The sequence below is a fragment of the Trachypithecus francoisi genome, unplaced genomic scaffold (genome assembly GCF_009764315.1).
Source record: "Trachypithecus francoisi isolate TF-2019V2 unplaced genomic scaffold, Tfra_2.0 Lachesis_group20, whole genome shotgun sequence".
Lineage (NCBI taxonomy): Eukaryota > Metazoa > Chordata > Mammalia > Primates > Cercopithecidae > Trachypithecus > Trachypithecus francoisi.
The window spans coordinates 38,144,469-38,167,417 of NW_022681466.1; the positions used below are offsets into that span (position 1 = coordinate 38,144,469).

Here is a 22,949-nt window from a genome sequence, read left to right on the forward strand (position 1 = left end):
GTGCCACTGCACTTTGGCCTGGGTGACAGAGCGAGACCCTGTCTCCAAAAATAAAATTTTAAAAACCCAAACTTGTCAGAAGAAAATAACACAAACCACCTCTGTCCTTTAAGAAAGTAGCTTTTGCTAACTTAATTTTTCTTTCTTTGCAGTGTTTCACTCGAGGGTTTGAGTACAAGAAACATCAAAGCGATCATACTTATGAAATAATGGTAATGATGAAGTTTCTGGGAATTCTGTTCACTTTTTTCAAGAATTAGACTAGGAAGTAGTTTTTCTTTTCCACTTTTCTTTTTCTTTAAGCTCTCTTGGACTTCTGGGAATTAGTTTTCTTTTTTTAATTTTTTTTTTTTTTTTTTTTTTTTTTTTGAGATGGAGTCTCGCTCTGTCGCCCAGGCTGGAGTGCAGTGGCCAAATCTCAGCTCACTGCAAGCTCCGTCTCCTGGGTTTACGCCATTCTCCTGCCTCAGCCTCCCGAGTAGCTGGGACTACAGGCGCCCGCCACCTCACCCGGCTAGTTTTTTTTTGTATTTTTTTAGTAGAGACGGGGTTTCACCATGTTAGCCAGGATGGTCTCGATCTCCTGACCTCGTGATCCGCCCGCCTCGGCCTCCCAAAGTGCTGGGATTACAGGCTTGAGCCACCGCGCCCGGCCGGAATTAGTTTTCTTAATCTCTGAACATCTTTACCTTTTCTCCCCTTCGGAAATAGGTAATTATTATCCAATAAGTCTTTTAGGGTTTTGTGGACCTATCGAGGTATTTAAGCACAAAAATAGTTTTATATACTCAGATTTTTGTTTGAAATTTGGAAAGTATTCAAAGGAAATACTTTTGATATGAGGATAACAGGTGCTTTTTAAAGATGCTGCTTTTTAAGCTCATTGATAAATATAGCCAATGTGTTGTCACTGTGTGCTCATGGTATTTTTATGTGGTTCATGTGGACAGTGGTGTTTTTGTCAAGCAGTTCGTTTGGTTGCCTTGGGGAAAATTAGTTACCTTCTGATAGTCAGGTTACAAAGTGAACATAGCAGATGAGTTAATATATAAAATCGCCAAAGAGGCAGACTGGTTTATAACCTGAATAAGACTTGACTATAGATTAATTGTATTGCCACCTTTAAAGAAGGATAAGAGTGTTCATAGTGTCCTTCCAAGCCCTGGCCATGGGAGTGGGTGGTTTAATAAGCCAAAGTGAATATCCAGTCTGCTTGACGGGTATATATATCTTTGTCAAGATAGTTCTATCAGCCAGGCACGGTAGCTCACGCCTGTAATCCCAGCACTTCCAGAGGCCGAGTTGGGCGGATCACTTGAGGTCAGGAATTCAAGACCAGCTTGGCCAATATATGGTGAAACCCCATCTCTACTAAAAATACAAAAATTAGCCAGGTGTGGTGATGTGCACCTATAATCTCAGCTACTTGGGTGTCTGAGGCAGGAGAATCGCTTGAACCTGGGAGGCAGATGTTGCAGTGAGCCAAGATGGCACCACTGCACTCCGCCCTGGGTGACAGAGTGAGACTCCATCTCAAAAAAAAAAAGAAAAAAGAAAGATAGTTTTGTCAGAGTTTTGTCAGTTATCAGAGCATATTAAGCGTATAACTAAATCTCCTCCCTCAAGCAGTTTTCTGACATTTGGCCCCCATTTGGTTTTTCTTACAGGAAAGGATGCTGGCAGGCTCAACAGTTAAAATTTCACATAGTAGATTAATCTGTATTAGTTTTCTATTGGTGCTATAACAAATTACCAAAACTTAGATATCTTAAGACAACACAAATTTGTCTCACAGGTTCTGTGGATCAGAAGATCATTAGGCTCAACAGGTTTGCTCCAGGTTCCATAAGGCTGAAATGAAGATGTTGGCCAACCTGGCCTCTCACCTGGAGGCCCTGGGGTAGAATCCACCTCTAGGTTCTTTCAGGTTGTTGGCAGAATTCACTGCCTTAAGGTTTTAGGAAGGATGCCACTGTTTTGATCAGGGCATGTTCTCCGTTTCCACAGGCTGTCTGCATTCCCTGGCTCTGGACCCCCTTTCTCCATCCTCAAAGCCAGGAGCACAGGAAGTCCTTGAGGTTGTTGACGAAATCCAGGGAATCTCTATGACCTCTCTTACAGCCTTATTTTTCCTGTGCTGAATCTTTATGAGTGATTCTTCTGCTTTCCTCTTCTACTTTGAGACAGGGTCTCACTCTATCACCCAGGCTAAAGAGGAATGGCACAATCACAGCTCACTGTAGCCTGGATTTCCCAGGCTTAAGCTATCCTCCTACCTCAGCCACCTGACTAGCTGGAACTATAGGCACAAGCCACCATGCCTGGCTAATTAAAAAAAAAATTTTGTAGGCCGGGCGTGGTGGCTCACGCCTGTAATCCCAGCACTTTGGGAGGCCAAGGCAGGCAGATCACAAGGTCAGGAGATCGAGACCATCCTGGCTAACACAGTGAAACCCTGTCTCTACTAAAAACACAAAAAATTAGCCGGGTGTGGTGGCGGGTGCCTGTATTCCCAGCTACTCAGGAGGTTGAGGCAGGAGAATGGCATAAACCCGGGAAGTGGAGCTTGCATTGAGCCGAGATTGCGCCACTGCACTCCAGCCTGGGCAACAGAGCGAGACACCATCTCAAAAAAAAAAAAAGATTTTCGTAGGCAGGTTTTCTATGTTATCCAGGCTGGTCTTGAACTCCTGGGCTCAAGGGATCCTCCCACCTCAATCCTCAACCTCCTAAAGTGTGGGGATTACAGGTGTGAGTCACCGCAGCAGGCACCTCAGCTACGTGTAAGGACTCGTGGATTACATTGGGCCCATCTGGGTAATCCAGGATAATCTTTACTTCAAGGTCAGCTGATTAGTAACCTTTATTCCATCTGTAAAGTCCTTTCCCAGCAGTACCTCGTTAGTGTTTGATGGAATAATCAGAAAACAGGAATCTTAGGATGAGGGGAACATCTTTATTTTTATTTTATTTATTTATTAAAAAAGAATAGAGACAGGGTTTCTCCATGTTGCCCAGGCTGGTCTCGAACTCCTGTGTTCAAATGATCCTCCCACCTTGGCCTCCCAAAGTGCTGGAATTGTAGACATGAGCTACCATGCCCAGCCAGAGAACATCTTTAGAATTGGGCCCCCTACAGCACTGTAGTATATTTACTTCAGTCTCTTAAAAGTTTAGAAAGGGTGAATCAGCATCTCTGAGCCTGACTACTGGTGGAGTCCTATTAAAACGAGTTTCTGGGCTTATAATATTCAGGGTCAGATTCTAGGCCACAATGAATTAATCAGAGAACTAGTTAGAGTTCTTGGGAGCCAACTAGCTGGCCTTCCTCTTTCCATCTCTAAACAATTTCAGTCTTTTAACTAATGGCTTCAGTAATTGTAAGACTTGGAATAAATTTTTTCCCCCTTTAATTGCAAAAATGAAGGGTTAGGAGACTGTTCAAAGTAGCTGCGGATTTGAGTTAATTTCACCAAGGTTATCAGGTCTTCAGAAAACTGGTTTGTTTTTCCCAAATTAATACAAGAATACCTAGAGCCAGAATACAAATTTATTCATTCATATTGTGAAATAATTCCTTAAGGGATAATTCAGTATGGCTTGGGTAGGTTGGTAGTCATGCTTATTCACTTTAGGAAAGCTGACCATGAGCTTTCTTTAGCTATTCTGGGCATCATGTCTTCTTCATAATGCTGAAAGCACTGACTAAGTTTCACTCCACATCCACTTAATTCTGATTACATCATCCTTTTCTCACATATTCAACACCCATACAATCACATTTCAGAGTACTGTCCTTTACTTTGGGGAGCTTTTGGGGGTTACTAATACTTCCTTTTTGTGGCCCACCTTATTTATTCCCAGTGAATCTTTCCTTCTATAGGCATGATGACCAAATTTTAGCTTTCTACACAAAACTTGATTTTTTTGCATATGAAGCCTCAGATAACTTTAAATGGTTTTCAGTACTTTTGTCATGTCACAGTGCTGTATTTTTGGGAGTTACTCATGCTGTGGTAGGTGGTGCGTTAACCAGGATTTCTGAATTCTATGCCTATTTTTGTCTTGTAATTCTTAGAACTTTGAACAAGTCAAGGCAGCTCTTTCTGCCACACCCTTTTATACCAGTGATTCTTAAACTTCAGTACATAAGAATTGCCTGGGAGTTTCTTATAAATGTAGATTTCTAAACTCTTCTGTGAGAGATTGTGGTTCAGAAGCGCTGAGGTTTGGTCCCCGAGCTGAATAATATTAATTAAACTTTATGTAAAACTGTCTTGTGCCTTTTTTGGTGTGTCTGTGATGTAGAAAGTGTTTATAGTTTATCTCACAGTAAAGTTGGTTGAGAAACAATATTCTAAAATACAGTTTTACAGATAACAGTCTCTTCAACTAATGTGTGCGTTGTCATATTTAAATGTCTTTTGGTACTTGCTGAATTGAGAGTGATTATGAATTTAGTGTATAGACTCTGAAATTTCTCTCTTGGATTTCATAATACCTCATGTGCTAGACATATTCGTAGTGCGTGCTCAGATGAAAATGTATTGCTTATTGGTAGTGTAATTTCACAAATCATGACACTTTTTTTGTCATTAAAAAAAGGTATAACAAGTTCTAAGTGCCTATGTAATCTGAAGATTTTTTTTTTTACTTGTTATTATAGAAAAGTTCAGATATACACAAGAGAGAATGATGTTTGGTTATCTATTGCCAGCTACCTCTAAACCTCATGCTTAAAAATGACCATTTTATTATCTCCCACTGTTTTGTGGTTCAGGCATTCAGATTAGGCACAGTGAGGGTGGCTCTTGGGTCTACATGATGTACTTAGGCTGAAAGTCCCAAGAGGGCTATGAATTTAGTATAGACATAGACTCCAAAATTTCTCTCTTGGATCTCATAATACCTCATGTGCTAGGCATATTCACAGTACGTGCTCAGATGAAAATGTAGTCATCATTGTAATCAACTACCACATAGTGGTAATCAATTTCCATTTATTTACCCATCACTAGCTCTTAAAATTATCGACTCGTGGCCAATCTTACTTTATCTAAACCATCAACTTTCCCTGTCACCCAGGCTGGAGTGCAATGGGTTGATCTCGGCTCACTGCAGCCTGCGCCTCCTGGATCCAAGCGATTCTCCCGCCTCAGCCTCCCTAGTAGCTGGGATTACAGGCACACACCACCATGCCCGGCTAATTTTTTTATTTTTGTGGAGATGGGGTTTCGCCATGTTGGCCAGGCTGGTCTTGAACTCCTGACCTCAGGTGATCTGCCCACTTCGGTCTCCCAAAGTGCGGGGATTACAAGCGTGAGCCACCGCATCTGGCCTAAACCATCACCTTTCTAGATTATTTTGAAGCAAATACCCTAGGCAGTATATTATTTCATCTTTAAGTGTTTCATTAGGTCTCTATGTAATTCTAGTCAGTTTTCACATTCCGCCAGTCATTTCATAAAGGCTTAATATCTAAAACCCCTGCTGCATTTTTTACCCCGAAACAATCACTGTTGTAATTTTTTTTTAAAATCAGCATAGATTGGTTTTGCGTATTCTAAAACTGCATATATATGGAATCATACTGTATGTACACTTTTGTTGTTCCTGGTTTCTTTCACTCAGCTTTTTTTTTTTTTTTTTGAGACAGAGTCTCACTCTGTTGCCCAGGCTGGAGTGCAATGGCACAATCTCGACTCACTGCAACCTCCGCCTCCCGGGTTCAAGCAATCCTCCTGCCTCAGCCTCCCAAGTAGCTGAGATTACAGGCGCCCACCACCACACCCAGCTAATTTTGTATTTTTAGTAGAGACAGGGGTTTCACCATGTTGACCAGGTTGATCTCGAACCCCTGACCTCAGGTGATCCACCCGCCTCGGCCTCCCAAAGTGCTGGGATTACAGGCGTGAGCCACCGTACCCGGCCTCACTCAGCATGTTTTTGAGTTTTATTCATGTTGTGTATGTTACTAGTACATTTGCTACTAATCATTTCTTTTAATTACTGAGTAATATTCTGTTGTGTGAACACAATACAGTTTTTTATCCATTCTCCCTTTGATGGACACCTGGGCCTTGCCCAGGTTTGAGCTGTTATGAATAAAGCTGCAGTGAATATTCCTGTATAAAGCTTTCTATGTACATATGTTTTCACTGTTTTTTTGGATAAATACCTAGGAGTGAAATTGCTGGGTCATAGAGTAAACGATTGTTTAACTTTTAAAGAAATGATTGGCAAGTTTTCCAAAGCATTTGTATCATTTTACACCTCTGTTGACAAAATATGAGAGTTCTGATTGCTTCATGTGCTTGCCATGAAGCAATGCTTGGCATTGTCAGTTTCATTGATTTTAGCTATTTTAGTCAGTGTAGTGTGGTATTACAATTTTATTTTATTTTATTTATTTATTTATTTTTTTTACTTTTTGCAGTTTGTTTAATTCAGATACAAATAAGATTCACACATTTCAATTTTCCAGCTGGTTGCCTCTTATGTATTTTCTATTCTGTATGGGATTTCCTTCCCTTTCTCTCATTTCTTTTCTTTTTTTTTTTTTTGGTTTTGTTTTAGAATAATTATGTTTTAAATTTTATCTTCTTAAATATATAGAGAAATAGAGATGGAGTTTTGCCATGTTGTCCAGGGTGGTCTCAAACTCCTGGACTCAAGAGATCCTCCCACCTTGGTCTCCCAAAGTGCTAGGATTACTGGCTGGCCACTGTGCCCAGCCAGTTTTGGATTTACTGAAGTTGCAAATGTAGTACAGAGAGTTCCCATATATCCTTCATCCTGCTTCCCCAAATGTTAACATCTTAACGTTATAGTACATTTGTCAAAATTGAGAAATGAACATTGGCTGGGTGTGGTGGCTCTTTCCTGTAATTCCAGCACTTTGAGAGGTTGTGGTAGGAGAATTGTTTGAGTCCAGGAGTTTGAGACCAGCCTGGGCAATCTGAAAAGACCCCATTGCTACAGAAAAATTTAAAAATTAGGTGGGTGTGGTTGCACATGCTTGTATTCTTAGCTACTTGGATGGTGGAGGCAGGAGGATTGCTTGAGTTCAGGAGTTTGAGGCTACAGTGAGCCATGGTCACACCAGTGCACTCTCGCCTGGTCAACACAGCAAGATCTTGTCTCAAATTTAAAAAAGGGCTGAGCTTGGTGCCTCACACCTGTAATCCCAGCATTTTGGGAGGCCAAGGTGGGCGGATTACTTGAGGTCAGGCGTTCAAGACCAGCCTGGCCAACATGGTAAAACCCTGTCTCTACTAAAAATACAAAAAATTAGCCAGGTATGGTGGCACATGCCTGTAATCCCAGATGCTCTGGAGGCTGAGGCAGGAGAATCGCTTGAACCCGGGAGGTGGAGGTTGCAGTAAGCCGAGATCATGCCATTGCACTTCAGCCTGGGCTATGGAGCAAGACTTGGTCTCAAAAAAAGGAAAAAGAAATGAACATTACTACAATACTAGTAACTATAGATTTTATTCAGATTTCTCCAGATTTTCCACAAATGTCCTTTTCTGTTGCCGGATCCAATTGGGGATCCCACATTGCATTTAGTCATAATGTTTTCTCTAATCTGTGACAGTTTCTTAGATTTTCCTTGTTCATGACCTTGATACACCAAAGTGTATTTTGTACAGTGTCTCTCAATTTTGTCTTCATAGGTTTGATATTTTATCATGATTAGATTTGGATTATAGGTGTTTAGGTGGAAGATCACAGAGAGGTGAATTGCCTTCTCATTTTATCATATCAGACGATACATAATTTAACACTGGTGATGTTGAAAAATGAGCAGCCAGCCATAAGAGATGCATGAGGCAGGGTGTATGTGGGAAGGGGCACGGAGCTTTCCTGTTCTCTCTGGGTACACCGCCCTCCACCTCCATGTGTTCAGCAGCCTGGAAGCTCCTCGCTGTCATTTCTTATTATTTGTTTGATTTTTAAAAACCGGATTGTTTGTCTTACAGATGTTAGTCTGGATTTTGTTGACTAATGTGTTCCTCTATCTTCTGTGTTTCCTATACACTAGTAGTTACATTTAATGACTACTTCAGATTCATTTAGGACCATTGTCTGGATCTGCTAATTCACCAAGGACTGCAAAACATTAATCTTTTAATTCTGTCACTCATTTTAATTTATGAGTTAGAAATTTCTTATTATTACATGGTACCTCTGAGTAACATTTGTACAGGAAAGAGAAATGATGATTACTTCTCTTTATTTACTAGTTTTGAGAATATGCATTGGTTCCCTAGCATCCTCCACATATTTAAAATATTTGATGTTTCAGTTCTTTGTGGTTATTATCCTTATTGATGCTCAAAATATTCCATTTTTAGCTAACAGGAGTCTCTGGAAGTTGACTTCTGAATTTTTTTACATGACCTTTATAGTCTTTAAGAGCTTCTTTACTGCCAGGCGCAGTGGCTCACACCTGTAATCCCAGCACTTTGGGAGGCCCAGGCGGGTGGATCACCTGAGGTTGGGAGTTCAAGATCAGCCTGACCAAGATGGAGAAACCCCATCTCTACTAAAAACACGAAATTAGCTGGGTGTGGTGGCGCATGCCTGTAATCCCAGCTACTCATTGCTACTGGGTTGGTCATTTTTTCTAGACTTTTTCAGTGAACAATGTTAGGAAATTATTTTTCTTTTAAGATACAACACGTGAGTTCATAATAAAACTTTCAATTTAAATACGAGACTGTGAGAGTTTTTTTTGGTTGGTTGGTTGGTTGGTTGGTTGTTTTTGAGACGGAGTCTCTCTCTGTGCCCTAGGCTGGAGTGCAGTGGCATCATCTCGGCTCACACAAGCTCCGCCTCCCAGGTTCACGCCATTCTCCTGCCTCAGCCTCCCAAGCAGCTGGGACTACAGGCGCCTGCCACCACACCCAGCTAATTTTTTGTATTTTTAGTAGAGACGGGGTTTCACCATGTTGGCCAGCCTTGTCTTGAACTCCTGACCTCAAGAGATCCACCTGCCTCGGCCTCCCAAAGTGTTGGGATGGCGTGAGCCACTAAGGCCAATCTAAAGTTTAATATTATACTATTTATGTTTCAAAGTCAAGTCTACAGGCAAGGAATATTCAGAGAAGTCTAGCTTCTCTCCCTCTTTTCTCTACCCTGTTCTCTTTCTTCCTCCCCATAGTAACCTTTTTTTTTTTTAAAGTGTGTTTTATTCTTCCATTTAAAAAAATACATACATATTTGTCTTTTCCTCTTAGCTAAATGGGAGCATACTAAAATATTTATCTGTGCCTCTGTGTTAAGTTTAAAAATATATGTATATCTGCATGAATTGCTTGGCATTCATAGGTGATATGGAGGCCCTTCTAGCTAATGGTGGAAACGGGTGGGAGAGGTGGACAACTAATAAGAATGTACCCTAGGTATCTCTCATCATTCAACTATAAACTGCTATTACAGTTGAAGTTCCTAGATTCCATTTCTTTTTTATTTTTGATACGGAGTCTTGTTGCAACACCCAGACTGAAGCGCAATGGCATGATCTCAGCTCACTGCAACCTCCGCTTCCCCGGTTCAAGTGATTCTTCTGCCTCAGCCTCCTGAGTAACTGGGACTACAGGCGCATGCCACCACGCCCAGCTAATTTTTGTATTTTTAGTAGAGACGGGGTTTCACCATGTTGGCGAGGCTGGTGTTGAACTCCTGACCTCAAGTGATCCGCCCACCTCAGCCTTCCAAAGTGCTGGGATTATAGATGTGAGCCACCGGGCCTGGCACCTAGATTCCATTTGTGTCTCTGTTCTTAAGCAAAACTTTTTTCTCCTTAGACCTCAGATTTTCCTGTCCTGGATCCCAGCTGGACTGCTCAAGAAGAAATGGCCCTTTTAGAAGCTGTAATGGACTGTGGCTTTGGAAATTGGTAAGTGCTTGGTGTTAAGAGTTATCCTGCCCTAGTGGGCTCAGAGAAGAAGCTGTTGTTGAAGAGTAAAGGAAGGAGCCTCAGGAAGAGAAAGTGTATGTTGCTTTCCTATCAACCCATGATTTAGAGACAAGTTAGTCCCCTCTGTATGTTATTTTTCCAGTGCCGAAATGTGTCACAAGGATATGGGATGTTTAGCGGTCCGTGACTGAGCAACTTTAAAAGGCCACTTTGGATATGTATCAACAATGGGAAGATTGATTATTCCTTTCTGAATAGTAGGGAAGTTTAGTTTCGTTAGTTATTACTCCCTTCTGATTTTATGAATTTTTGTTGGTTATAGATGCCCTAGTCATTTAAGTGAATCAGACTTTAGCTAGATGGTCATACGTAAGATTCAAGTTTCACAGACTTCCTGATAGCATTCTCTGTTTTTAGCTTTCAAACACCTGCCTTAGTCCAAGACCGGCTGAATTGAATAGCACTCATTGCTGTTGCCTTAGTGGGCAGCACCACTTAATACTACCACTTTTGTTTTTATCTTTTGGGAACACTTTCATATGGATGATTTTATTTTATGAACTAGATAGCAGAGACATTATTGAATATATTTTGTTCACAAATTATCTGAAGCCTAGGGGGTTGAAATGATTTCTTGTGATTACATAGCTTATTAGTGAAGGACTCTTAATTAGGTCTTTCTTGTCCTGACTTGCTAGTGTATATAACCTTTCTTGGTGTTCATCAGAATAAATTCTGCTGCTTCCCTTATGTCCAGGGACCTGAAGAAGGAGACCTGAATTTAGTTCATATTTTGCTTGTATTCATTCATTCAGTGTTTATTAAGCATCATAAAATACTGTATACAATGAGGAATACCAAAGGAGGTAGAAAAGTAATCACTTGTGAGGAGCTTTGTAGTCATCTTTGGCCTAGCTTTTCATATTTTGTTTACCATTCTCTCTAAAATAGGCTAATCCTCTCTGTTTGTCCTCCTTCCCTCTTAACAAAGAACATAAAAAAGACATAGCTTCTCTATCTACTGTGGGTAAGGCACTAAGTTTGGCAGTGAGTGGGCTAGAGCTAAGAATTATGAGATGCATCCTGCCTTCAGGAAGCTTATAGTTTAGCAGGGGACTCAAAATATCTGTACAAGTGATTGAAGTACACAAAACAGCACAGTGATGTCTTAGGGGAGGACAAGTGAAGTGCTGTGGAAAAGAGACCTTGAGGAGAGGACTTCCACCTCTACCTCTCCATTACCTTGGCTCAAGTCAGGGATTCTTTTTTATTAAGACAGTCTCACTTTATCACCCAGGCTGAAATGCAGTGGTGTGATCACAGTCACTGTAACCCTGAACTCTTGGGCTCAAGGGATCTTCCCTCCTCAGACTCCCAAGTAGTTGGAACAACAGTTGTGCACCACCATACTCAGCTAATTAAATAGCTTAAATAGCTTAGTGACTTAAATTTATTTAAATTAAATAGCTTAGTGACTTAAAATATCAAAAGAGCAAATGATGCTTTTACTATTTTGTGGAAATGAAAGTACCACTTTCTTCTGTCTTTTTCCCACAATCCTCTAGGCAGGATGTAGCCAATCAGATGTGCACCAAGACCAAGGAGGAGTGTGAGAAGCACTATATGAAGCATTTCATCAATAACCCTCTGTTTGCATCTACCCTGCTTAACCTGAAACAAGCAGAGGAAGCAAAAACTGCTGACACAGCCATTCCATTTCACTGTAAGTGCTTCCCTATCTTGGTAAAAGACACTTAGCTCATCCTTGGGCCCTGTTTCAGTAGCAGATAAACAGTGATTTGATGAATTGGACAGCTAATGATATCACGGAAGATAGGAGGAGTTATATGGCAGCTATTAAGAGTGAGGATCGACCCAGCGTGGTGGCTCATGCCTGTAATCCCAGCACTTTCGGAGGCTGAGGTGGGTAGATCACTTGAGGCCAGGAGTTCAAGACCAGCCTGGCCAACATGGGGAAACCCTGTCCCAACTAAAAGTGTAAAGATTAGCTGTATGTGGTGGCAGACACCTATAATCCCAGCCAATGGGGAGGCTGAGGTAGGAGAATCACTTGAACCAGGTAGGTGGAGGTTACAGTGAGCCAGGATCACATCACTGCACCCCAACCTGGGTGACAGAGTGAGACGTCGTCTCTTAAAAAAAAAAAAAAAAAGAGTCAGGATTATAATGTGGCAAAGAAGGAACATACTCTAAGGGTCAGAGTTCTATATGGGACATCAAGGTGCTTGAAGCCAATGTGTAGTTCCACCTACCTCCAGTCCTTTGAACATATCAGTTAACTTCAGTGCTTTCCTTTGTAAAATAAGATATCAAAAAGGGAAAATCTTTTCTATGCTGTTATGAGTACAAGTTTTTTTTCAATCCCTTTGGAGAGCTTATGATTATACATACGAGTTGCTTAGAGAATACGGTGTTTGACTCATTATTATGAATTGTCCCAATGTCAAGTCCAAGAAGTGGTTTGTTATTTTTGTTCACTTGGTTGTGTCAGTGATGGCAAACTTTTTAATCTCGTACCTGTGGGACCAGTGGGTCTCTTAATAAAATATAACCAAAAACATGATGAATTACAAATGACCATCTTTCCTGAATGACTCCCAGGGCTCAAGTAATAAGATATGAATGTTTTCCCTTCCCTTTTCTCTTTTCTCGTACTCTCTAGAAACAGTTTTGTAGCTGACTAACTTAGAGGCTGGTAATATCTCCTTTTTTTTTTTTTGAGACAGAGTCTTGCTCTGTCTCCCAGGCTGGAGTGCAGTGGCATAACCTCCACTCACTGCAGCCTCCACCTCCAGGGTTCAAGTGATTCTCCTGCCTCAGCCTCCCAAGTAACTGGTACCACAGGTGCATGCCACCACACCTGGCTGATTTTTTGTATTTTTAGTAGAGACGAGGTTTCGCTATATTGGCCAGGCTAATCTCGAACTCCTGACCTTAGATGATCTGCCCGCCTCGGCCTCCCAAAGTGCTGGGATTACAGGTGTGAGCCACTGTGCCTGGTTGATACCTCCTATTTGGATAGCACTTTGATGTTAACACTTGGTTCTCAAATTCATTACACCGTTTGTTTCCAAACGGCAACCCAGTGAGATAGGCAGAGCAAGTGCTTTTGGTTTACATTGGAGGAGACCGATGCAGAAAGGTTAGTTTGTGCAGGGTCATGGGACTACTGTATGTTAGAGCTAGGACTTAATTCCAGCTAACTTCCAATTCCAGTGTTTGTTTTTTTCCTGCCTTTGGTGTGTTTTTTTTTTTTTTTTTTGCCTCTCAGTTGGATGAGTTTTGTAAAGTGAGGTTTGTCCTAAGGGTTAAGGGAGCCAAAGCCAATGGTAAATATTGAGGTTCTGTAATATTAAAAGAAAAAAGCCATGGTTTCCTTTCATTTTAGAAAAGCAGAAATCAGAAGAAATTTCCCTATATTTACTTAAAGGATTGCCTGAGTCTTGGTTTTTCTTTTAAAAAAATGTGTTTTCATAATACTTTATCTTTTTCACATTTCCTTCTATAAAAACCATTTAAAATTTTTTTAATTCTTGGACTATTATTATGTCATTTTTTCATGCCAATATTGTATTAGTTAACTCAGAAAACTTCTAAATTCTTCCAGCTACAGATGACCCTCCCCGACCTACCTTTGACTCCTTGCTTTCTCGGGACATGGCCGGGTACATGCCAGCTCGAGCAGATTTCATTGAGGTAGGATAACTGTGTTTTTAGCACAAAGTAGGAAAAATTTGTTTGTATTTCTCATGAGCCTTCTATCTCACCCATAGATTCCATACCACTAAAAGGAGATTTTTCTTTTTTTTTTTTTTTTGAGACAGAGTCTCACTCTGTCGCCCAGGCTGGAGTGCAGTGGCCGGATCTCAGCTCACTGCAAGCTCCGCCTCCCAGGTTTACGCCATTCTCCTGCCTCAGCCTCCCGAGTAGCTGGGACTACAGGCGCCCGCCACCTCGCCCAGCTAGTTTTTTGTATTTTCTAGTAGAGACGGGGTTTCACCGTGTTAGCCAGGATGGTCTCGATCTCCTGACCTCGTGATCCACCCGTCTCGGCCTCCCCAAAGTGCTGGGATTACAGGCTTGAGCCACCGCGCCCGGCCTAAAAGGAGATTTTTCAAAGCACTGTAATTTGTAGGACCTTTAGGCAGCCACATTTTCTTACATTTGAGTGCCTTTTCTCACTTGTAAACATTTTCACATATGGAACAGGAAAAATTCTTTAAACAAACAGCCTATTTCTGGCCGGGCACAGTGGCTTACACCTATAATCCCAGCACTTTGAGAACTGAGAATGGAGGATCACTTGAGTCCAGGTGTTCAAGACTAGCCTGGGCAACATAGTGAGACTCTGTCTCTACAAAAAATAAAAAATTAGCTGGGTGTGGTGGTACATGCCTGTAGTCCTAACTACTTGGGAGGCTGATACAGGAGGATCACTTAAGCCTGGGAGGTTAAGGCTGCAGTAAGTGGTGATCATTCCACTAAACTGCACTCTAGGCAACAGAGTGAGACCCTATCTCCAAAGAAAAGCCCCAGAAAACCCATTTCTTAAGTTGCATCTGCTGGCTTCTACTTCCTTAGGTATGAAATTCCTGTAGTCTGGTTCTTTTTTTTTTTTGAGATAGTTTTTGCTTTTGTTGCCCAGGCTGGAGTGCAGTGGCATGGTCTCGGCCCATTGCAACCTCTACCTCCTGGGTTCAAGCGATTCTCCTGTCTTGGCCTCCCAAGTAGCTGAGACTACAGGTGCCTGCCACCAAGCCTGGCTAATTTTTGTATATTTGGTAGAGATAGGGTTTCACCATGTTGGCCAGGCTGGTCTCAAAACTCCTGATCTCAGGCAATCTGCCAGCCTCAGCCTCCCAAAGTGCTGGGATTACAGGTGTGAGCCACCGTACCTGGCCTGTAGTTTGGTTCTTTTTTTTTTTTTGAAGCGGAGTCTCGCTCTGTCGCCCAGACTGGAGTGCAGTGGCCGGATCTCAGCTCACTGCAAGCTCCGCCTCCCGGGTTTACGCCTTTCTCCTGCCTCAGCCTCCCGAGTAGCTGGGACTACAGGCGCCCGCCACCTCGCCCGGCTAGTTTTTGTATTTTTAGTAGAGACGGGGTTTCACCGTGTTAGCCAGGATGTTCTCGATCTCCTGACCTCGTGATCCGCCCGTCTCGGCCTCCCAAAGTGCTGGGATTACAGGCTTGAGCCACCGCGCCCGGCCTGTAGTTTGGTTCTTATTGTACATCTAGGGGCTTTCAAGATTGTACTGTATCGGGGATTGGCAAACTTATTCTATTAAAGGCCAGATAGTAAATGTTTTAGGTTTTGTATGCTATAAAGTTTCTGTTGTAACTATACTTTGTCATTATTGTGCTAAAGCAGCACTGGATAATATAAGAAGAAATGAATACGCCCGTGTTCCAGTAAAACTTTATGTATAAAAACAGACAGTAGGCTGAATAATAGTTTACTGATTCCTGTACAATATCCACAATTATATAAAGAATGATGAATGTGTATAAAAACTGTATGTTCTTCGCTCAGCTATGGAATTAAAAGACATGTAGGCCGGGCGCGGTGGCTCAAGCCTGTAATCCCAGCACTTTGGGAGGCCGAGACGGGCGGATCACAAGGTCGGGAGATCGAGACCATCCTGGCTAATACGGTGAAACCCCGTCTCTACTAAAAATACAAAAACTAGCCGGCGAGGTGGTGGGCGCCTGTAGTCCCAGCTACTCGGGAGGCTGAGGCAGGAGAATGGCGGAAACCCGGGAGGCGGAGCTTGCAGTGAGCTGAGATCTGGCCACTGCACTCCAGTCCGGGCGACAGAGCGAGACTCCGCCTCAAAAAAAAAAAAAAAAAAAAAAAAAAAAAAAAAAAAGACATGTAAATGGGCCGGGCGCGGTGGCTCAAGCCTGTAATCCCAGCACTTTGGGAGGCCAAGACGGGCGGATCACGAGGTCAGGAGATCGAGACCATCCTGGCTAACACGGTGAAACCCCGTCTCTACTAAAAAATACAAAAAACTAGCTGGGCGAGGTGGCGGGCGCCTGTAGTCCCAGCTACTCCAGAGGCTGAGGCAGGAGAATGGTGTGAACCCGGGAGGCGGAGCTTGCAGTGAGCCGAAATTGCGCCATTGCACTCCAGCCTGGGCGACAGAGTGAGACTCCATCTCAAAAAAAAAAAAAAAAAAGACATGTAAATGTAACCACAGGTCTCTTGATTTATCATCTAATTTACAACTTGAAATATAGTTTGGCCAACTGCGGTAGCTTACACCTGTAAATCCCAGCACTTTGGGAGGCTGAGTCAGGCAGATTGCTTGAGCTCAGGAGTTTGAGACTAACCTGGGCAACATGGCAAAACCCTGTTTTTCTACCAAAAAAAAAAAAACCCCCAAAACCAAAAATTACCTTGAATGTGGTGGCATGTGGCTGTAGACCCAACTGCTTGAGAGGCTGAGACAAGAGGATATCTTGAGCCTGCGAGTTCGAGGCTGCAGTGAGCCAAGATCACACCACTGACTCCAGCCTGAGTGACAGAGTGAGACCCTGTTTCCAAAAAAAAAATGAATTGACTTTCTTTATTTATTTAAGAGAGAGGATCTTGCTCTGTTTCCCAGGCAGTCTTGAAACTCCTGGTCTCAAGTGATGTTTCCACCTAAATCTCCTAAGTAGCTGGGATTACAGATGCATGCCACTGTGCCCAGCTCAGACTAATTTTAGTTTTTAGAGCAGTATGTTTAGCTTCATTCCTAAACTCATAACTATTCAAATTTTTTGTTGTCACTACTGCTTGTAAGCCTCTTAGATTTCTCCCATGACTTCCTATTACCTGTGCCAGTATTGTGGCCTTTTGCCGTATATAGACTTTTTTAACAACTGTTTGCTTGTGTTTTTTCTGTTTACCTCTAAAGCATGGCTGCTGTAAAGACATTAATCAAAGCCAATGGGTTTGGGGTGGGGATTTTTTTGTTCCCCCAAACAGGAATTTGACAATTATGCAGAATGGGACTTGAGAGACATTGATTTTGTTGAAGATGACTCGGACATTTTACATGGTAACAGTTTATTTTGTCAAATGTTTATCAAGCGCCAACTGTGTGATGACACTGTCTTGGGTGCTGGGAATTTGAAAGATGAATAGAACATGGCCCCTGCCCTTGTGGAATTCAAAAATCTACTGGTTAAGTTGCTAACCTTACTCTGTTGTTGGATTTTGACCACAGTGAATAAGATTTGTAATGAGGGTAAAAATATTGATTATATGATAGTAGTTGGAAATATCTGTTGGACTGTGTGATTTTTACTTTTATCTGAGATAAGTCTACACTAAGGTAATCGGTTAAATGGCCCTCACTTGCATTCTTAGAAGGAAGGGAATCAATTTGAATTCTTGGGACTTCAGTAGCAACTGCTAACACTAAATGTTCACTATATTTTGTTACCCGAAATTTCCCCTAGCAAGGAAAAATAATGGAAATTTCTCAAGAGTTTTTAGGCCCAAATGGGGAATTTCTTGTTTCTCTGGACTGTTGAATTTTCAACACTGCTGAATTCTTTTCTTGTGTTTGTTTTTGAGACAGAGTCTTACTCAGTTGCCCAGGCTGGAGTGCGGTGGCGCAATCTCGGCTCACTGCAACCTCCGCCTCCCAGGTTCAAGTGATTCTCCTGCCTCAGCCTCCCAAATAGCTGGGATTACAGGTGTCTGCCACCATGCCCAGCTAATTTTTGTTTTTTTATTAGAGATGGGGTTTGTTTTCCATGTTGGCCAGGCTGGTCTGCAACTCCTGACCTCAAGTGATCTGCCCGCCTCAGCTTCCCAAAGTGCTGGGATTACAGGCATGAGCCATGACGCCTGCCCCAACACTGCTGAATTTTAATCTTTGATTAGCCCTCTAAGGGTTTATGTTAACTCTTTTCCTAAAACTTAAGTGGTGAATGCCAAAGGGCTGTTAAGAGTAGATAGTTAGACTTTGAGTCCCTTTTTTCCTTCTTTCCATTTTCAGTGAACTACATACTAATATATACTAATACTACATAATGATACTCAATCCTTTTTTTTTTTTAAATTTTAGTTCAGAGATCAGTAATTATCTATTGGAATCTGTATTTCCCAAACAGCATCTTCATTATTTCTGTTAAATTTACATCCCAGGCAGGAAAGACAAGTAAAATACTTGTTAAATTATAAATCAAGTTTTCACCTTACGTGAACTGGTACACGGTCCCTAAAAGGGGAACTTGATTCTTTTCTCTCCATAGAAGAGCTGCCTGGATATTTGTTATACCAGATCTAAGATAAAGAAATAGTCCTTGGCCGGGTGCGGTGGCTCAAGCCTGTAATCCCAGCACTTTGGGAGGCCGAGACGGGCGGATCACGAGGTCAGGAGATTGAGACCATCCTGGCTAACACGGTGAAACCCCGTCTCTACTAAAAAAAAATACAAAATGTAATCCCAGCACTTTGGGAGGCCGAGACGGGTGGATCACGAGGTCAGGAGATCGAGACCATCCTGGCTAACACGGTGAAACCCCGTCTTTACTAAAAAAAAAATACAAAATGTAATCCCAGCACTTTGGGAGGCCGAGACGGGCGGATCACGAGGTCAGGAGATTGAGACCATCCTGGCTAACCCGGTGAAACCCCGTCTCTACTAAAAAATACAAAAAACTAGCCGGGCGAGGTGGCGGGCGCCTGTAGTCCCAGCTACTCCGGAGGCTGAGGCAGGAGAATGGCGTGAACCCGGGACGCGGAGCTTGCAGTGAGCTGAGATCCGGCCACTGCACTCCAGCCCGGGCGACAGAGCGAGACTGTGTCTCAAAAAAAAAAAAGAAGAAAGAAATAGTCCTCATAAAAATTTTACCTTAAGAAATTTTTCTCTACACATTTCTTGAGCAGTGGGTTTTTTTTTTTGGTTTTTTTTTTGTTTTTTGGCAAAATTTTATTCCTCCTTTTCTCCCACACAACTTTAAGGAAAGTCAAACTGACGCAGATCGAACTAAAAGAGGAAAGCTTGAAAGCAAACTACTTTAGCATTAACTAAATCCATTGTATTTGTTCAGTCTTCCATGTGAGTCTCATCAATCCCAGTGACTCATGTTGTCTTTTCTCACCTCTTGTGGTGTTCTCTTTGAAGGTAGTATGCAGACTGCCATTCAGTATTTCTCCTCATACACACCAGCTTTAATTAAAATGGTATTGTTTTCTGGCTTGTACCTTTCTTACAGAACGCCAGACTATGTGCAAAAGGGGCAGCTTCATAAATATAATTCTTTTAGATTCTGCTCAAAAATACCAAATTTTTGGCTGGGCATGGTGGCTCACACCTATAATCCTAGCACTTTGGGAGGCTGAGGCTGGATGATCACTTGAGGCCAGGAGTTTAATACCAGCGTGGGCAACACAGTGAGACCCTGTCTCTAAAAATCCCTTAAAACAAATTTTATAAATATTATTATTGTTTTTCCTCCTCCTTCCTGCTTTTTATTTTTACTTATGTATTTATTTCTTACAGAATTTTAAAGTCAACATCTATAATGTTAATAATGGCTCGACTTGCTGAATCACTTCTCTAGAGCCTAATCTAAGGTCTTCATTCGTACTTCCCAACATTATTAAGAAAACTGTAGTAATGGTCGGTATTTAATTTCATTCTTCATTCTTCGTGGGAGCAGGGCTTGCAGTTCCTTCTAGTTCACTTGAGGTCCTTTTTGTAATTAAGTGGAGATAAAAAGAAACAAGCGATTGTCAGCAATTTATAGTTCAGTTAGCTTTTCAAACCCATAACATACTTTAGTGTATTCTCCCTGAAGTTTCTATAGCCCTGTAAATTATTTTCATTTGAGCTATAACTGAAACTTTTTAATCTTTATACATAGTAGGTTTAATACAACATAAATAATAATTCTTTCCCTCTGCCCCATAGTAAACTGTAAGACGTTTATATGAGTGCTTTTATTTTTTTTTTTTTTTGTGACAGAGTCTTACTCTGTCACCCAGGCTGGAGCGCAGTAGCATGATCTCGGCTCACTGCAACTTCTGCCTCCCAGGCTCAAATGATTCTCGTGCCTCAGCCTCTGGCAAAGCTGGAATTAGTGCCACCATGCCTGGCTAATTTTTATATTTTTAGTAGAGATGGGGTTTTGCCATGTTTGCAAGGCTGGTCTCAAACTCTTGGCCTCAACTGATCTGCCCATCTCTGCCTCCCAAAGGGCTGGAATTACAGGGGTGAGCCACCGCATCCGGCCCTAAATGAATGCTTTTAAAAAGATGATAACACTTTAGATTTGGGTATGGTGGCTCACACCTGTAATCCTAACACTTTGGGAGGCCAAAGCGGGAGGATTTCTTGAGCCCAGGAGTTCAAGATCAGCCTAGACAACAAAGTGAGACCCCCACCTCTAAAAAATAAAAAAGATGATAACATTTTAAAGAAGCTTGTCAGCACTGCAGATCAAAGGAATGACTTGTTCATGCCACAGAGAGGTATTTTGTTTACAGCTCTGAGTTCTTATAGTAGCTCCTGTGGCAGCATGACCATGTCCAGGGGCATATTGTCCCTGAGCTGTCTGTCACTCCCAGAACACTCAGTGAAGTGCACTAGGAGCATATGGAAAGTCAGGAAGGAATAAAAAGACTTTATAAGCACACCTGGAACAGAGAGGGGGCGCAGATTTTGTGGAAATCAGGACACTGATTCAGCCTCTGGCTTGCTTCTGAGTCATGGTATAATCGTGAGTAAGTCCTTGGAATCTTGCCCCCTGTTTCTTTGTGTCCTCTGCCATTAAAGAAGAGGTGACACTGATTAGTCAGAGTGTAAATGTCTCTAATGAAACATGGTACATAATTCAGATTCGTGTTATTACCATTCCATTATACCATTATACTCTTAATATTACTGAGCATTAACAACATTATTTTTATGGTTCCTCATTTAGAACTACTAGAAGGTTGCAGACTGTCTGGGTTTTGTATTTAGAACCTATCCAGAATATTGGCTGATGCCACCAAGACCTTTTCCTCACCCACACAAAGATTTTGTCTTGAATCATGGAATTTGTTTAATAAATTTGGTTTGTATGGTTCACTGCACACAATGAGGGATAATTGCCTTGCAACCATACCAGAAGGCTTTCAGAATGTATTTCAAATGGATACTGTGAGTGAAGCAGTATCCAAGGAAAAATAAGGAAGTTCCGTGATCCCTAATTGGTACTTACTCATATTTTATTGAAATAAGTGGAAATGTTTGGTTCAGAAAGAGAGATAGAGAAGACTCACATCTTAGAACTCTCTTGTCTCATGTATGTTGTGAGATCTCAGTGCACATGCTTAGTGTAGTTCCTTCTTGCTGCCATCTCTTTCCTCATCTCCTTTCATTTGTAAAAATTCTTCCTAAATTTTGGAGTACTCTTTCTCTGAGTGTCTCAGCATCCTAAAGTCCTGGTTGTAGTGTCTTCTAAGTCATTGTTGCCCCATAACCCAGGCAAGCAAGAGGTATGATGAGCTCCTCCTATGGGTTGGGTCTGTGTTTCCAATACTTCTCAGGGTTGCACGTTAGTACAGTTCACAATTTCTTCTCCCTCTGTCTGGAAAAGTAATTTCAGCAAGTTGTCAATCCTAGGTGTGCATCTGTGGACCCCTTCACCTCCCACTGTAGTTTTCAAATTGTATTTCTTTGGCACATATTATTAGCCTTTAGATCCTTTAATAATTAGTAGAGCAAAGGTCCAGTTTGATCTCTGTATATTCACCTACTGGCAGTTCCTTTCGCTTTATAGTGATTTCACTTTTTTTTTTTTTTTGAGACGGAGTCCTGCTCTGTCGCCCAGGCTGGAGTTCAGTGGCGCGATCTCGGCTCACTGCAAGCTCCTCCAAGCTCTGCCTCCTGGGTTCACGCCATTCTCCTGCCTCAGCCTCCCAAGTAGCTGGGACTACAGGCGCCCGCCACCACACCTGGCTAATTGTTTGTGATTTTAGTAGAGACGTGGTTTCACCGTGTTAGCCAGGATGGTCTCCATCTCCTGACCTCGTGATCCACCCACCTCAACCTCTCAAAGTGCTGAGATTACAGGTGTGAGCCACCATGCCAGGCCTGATTTCACTGTTTTATACATAGGATATTTTAGACATGAATACTATCAATAATAATTGCTAATACATACAACATTTACTATTAGTTACCATTCTAAACCCTTCATATATATTAAGTCATTTAATCCTCAAAACCTTATGAGTTGCATATTATTATTATCCTCATTTTATGGATGGGGACATTGAAGCATAGAAAGGTTAGATAACTTGCCTGAGATCATATAGCCAGCAAGAGGTAGAGTCATCCCCAAATCTGTGTTCTTTATACTGTGCAATACTTAACTATCTTTACAATCTTGATTTTTTTTTTTTTTTTTTGAGACAGGGTCACGCCCTGTTGCCCAGGCTAGAGTGCAGTGACACAATCATGACTCACTGCAGCCTCAACCTCCTGGGCTCAAACTGTCCTCTCACCTCAGCCACCTGAGTAGCTGGGACTACACGTGTGTACTATCACACCTGGCTAATTTTTAAAATTTTTTTGTAGAGACAGGGTCTCCCTATATTGCCCAGGCTCAACTTTGAATGTTTGTTGCTGTTTCATTTTTGTGAGATTTCACATTTGTTACCTTCTATAGCTTCAAAACATTCCTGAGGAATATATATTTTCCAGTTTTACATTCAGGGAAGCAGACAAGTTAAATAATTTGCCTAATCCAGGGATATCTAATATTTTGGCTTCCCTGGCCCACATTGAAAGAAGAAGAATTGTACTGGGCCACACATAAAATACATTAACAATAGCTGATGAGCTAAGGAGAAAAAAAAAACTAACTCATAATGTCTTAAGAAAGTTTACTAATTTGTATTGGGCTGCATTCAAAGCCGTCCTGGGCTGCATGTGACTCATGAGCCAAGGGTTGGATAAGCTTGGCCTAATGCTTCCTAGTTGCTGACTTTAGCCATTAGATCACATGATCT

The 22,949-nt window shown here is 41.8% G+C and overlaps 1 protein-coding gene across 4 annotated transcripts in view; it reads left to right on the top strand.

The window, feature by feature from the left end:
• The window catches only part of TADA2A (transcriptional adaptor 2A), a 76,880-nt gene that overhangs the window by 20,474 nt on the left and 33,457 nt on the right, over nucleotides 1–22,949 (top strand). For 3 of the 4 annotated variants that reach the window (XM_033183821.1, XM_033183818.1, XM_033183819.1), the window contains exons 4-8: nucleotides 153–212; nucleotides 9,813–9,904; nucleotides 11,491–11,648; nucleotides 13,554–13,642; nucleotides 16,920–16,992. In XM_033183821.1, the coding sequence (XP_033039712.1) occupies nucleotides 153–212; nucleotides 9,813–9,904; nucleotides 11,491–11,648; nucleotides 13,554–13,642; nucleotides 16,920–16,992 (472 nt within the window). The remainder of the gene's footprint in view (nucleotides 1–152; nucleotides 213–9,812; nucleotides 9,905–11,490; nucleotides 11,649–13,553; nucleotides 13,643–16,919; nucleotides 16,993–22,949) is intronic. The other variant, XM_033183822.1, reaches the window with a different exon arrangement.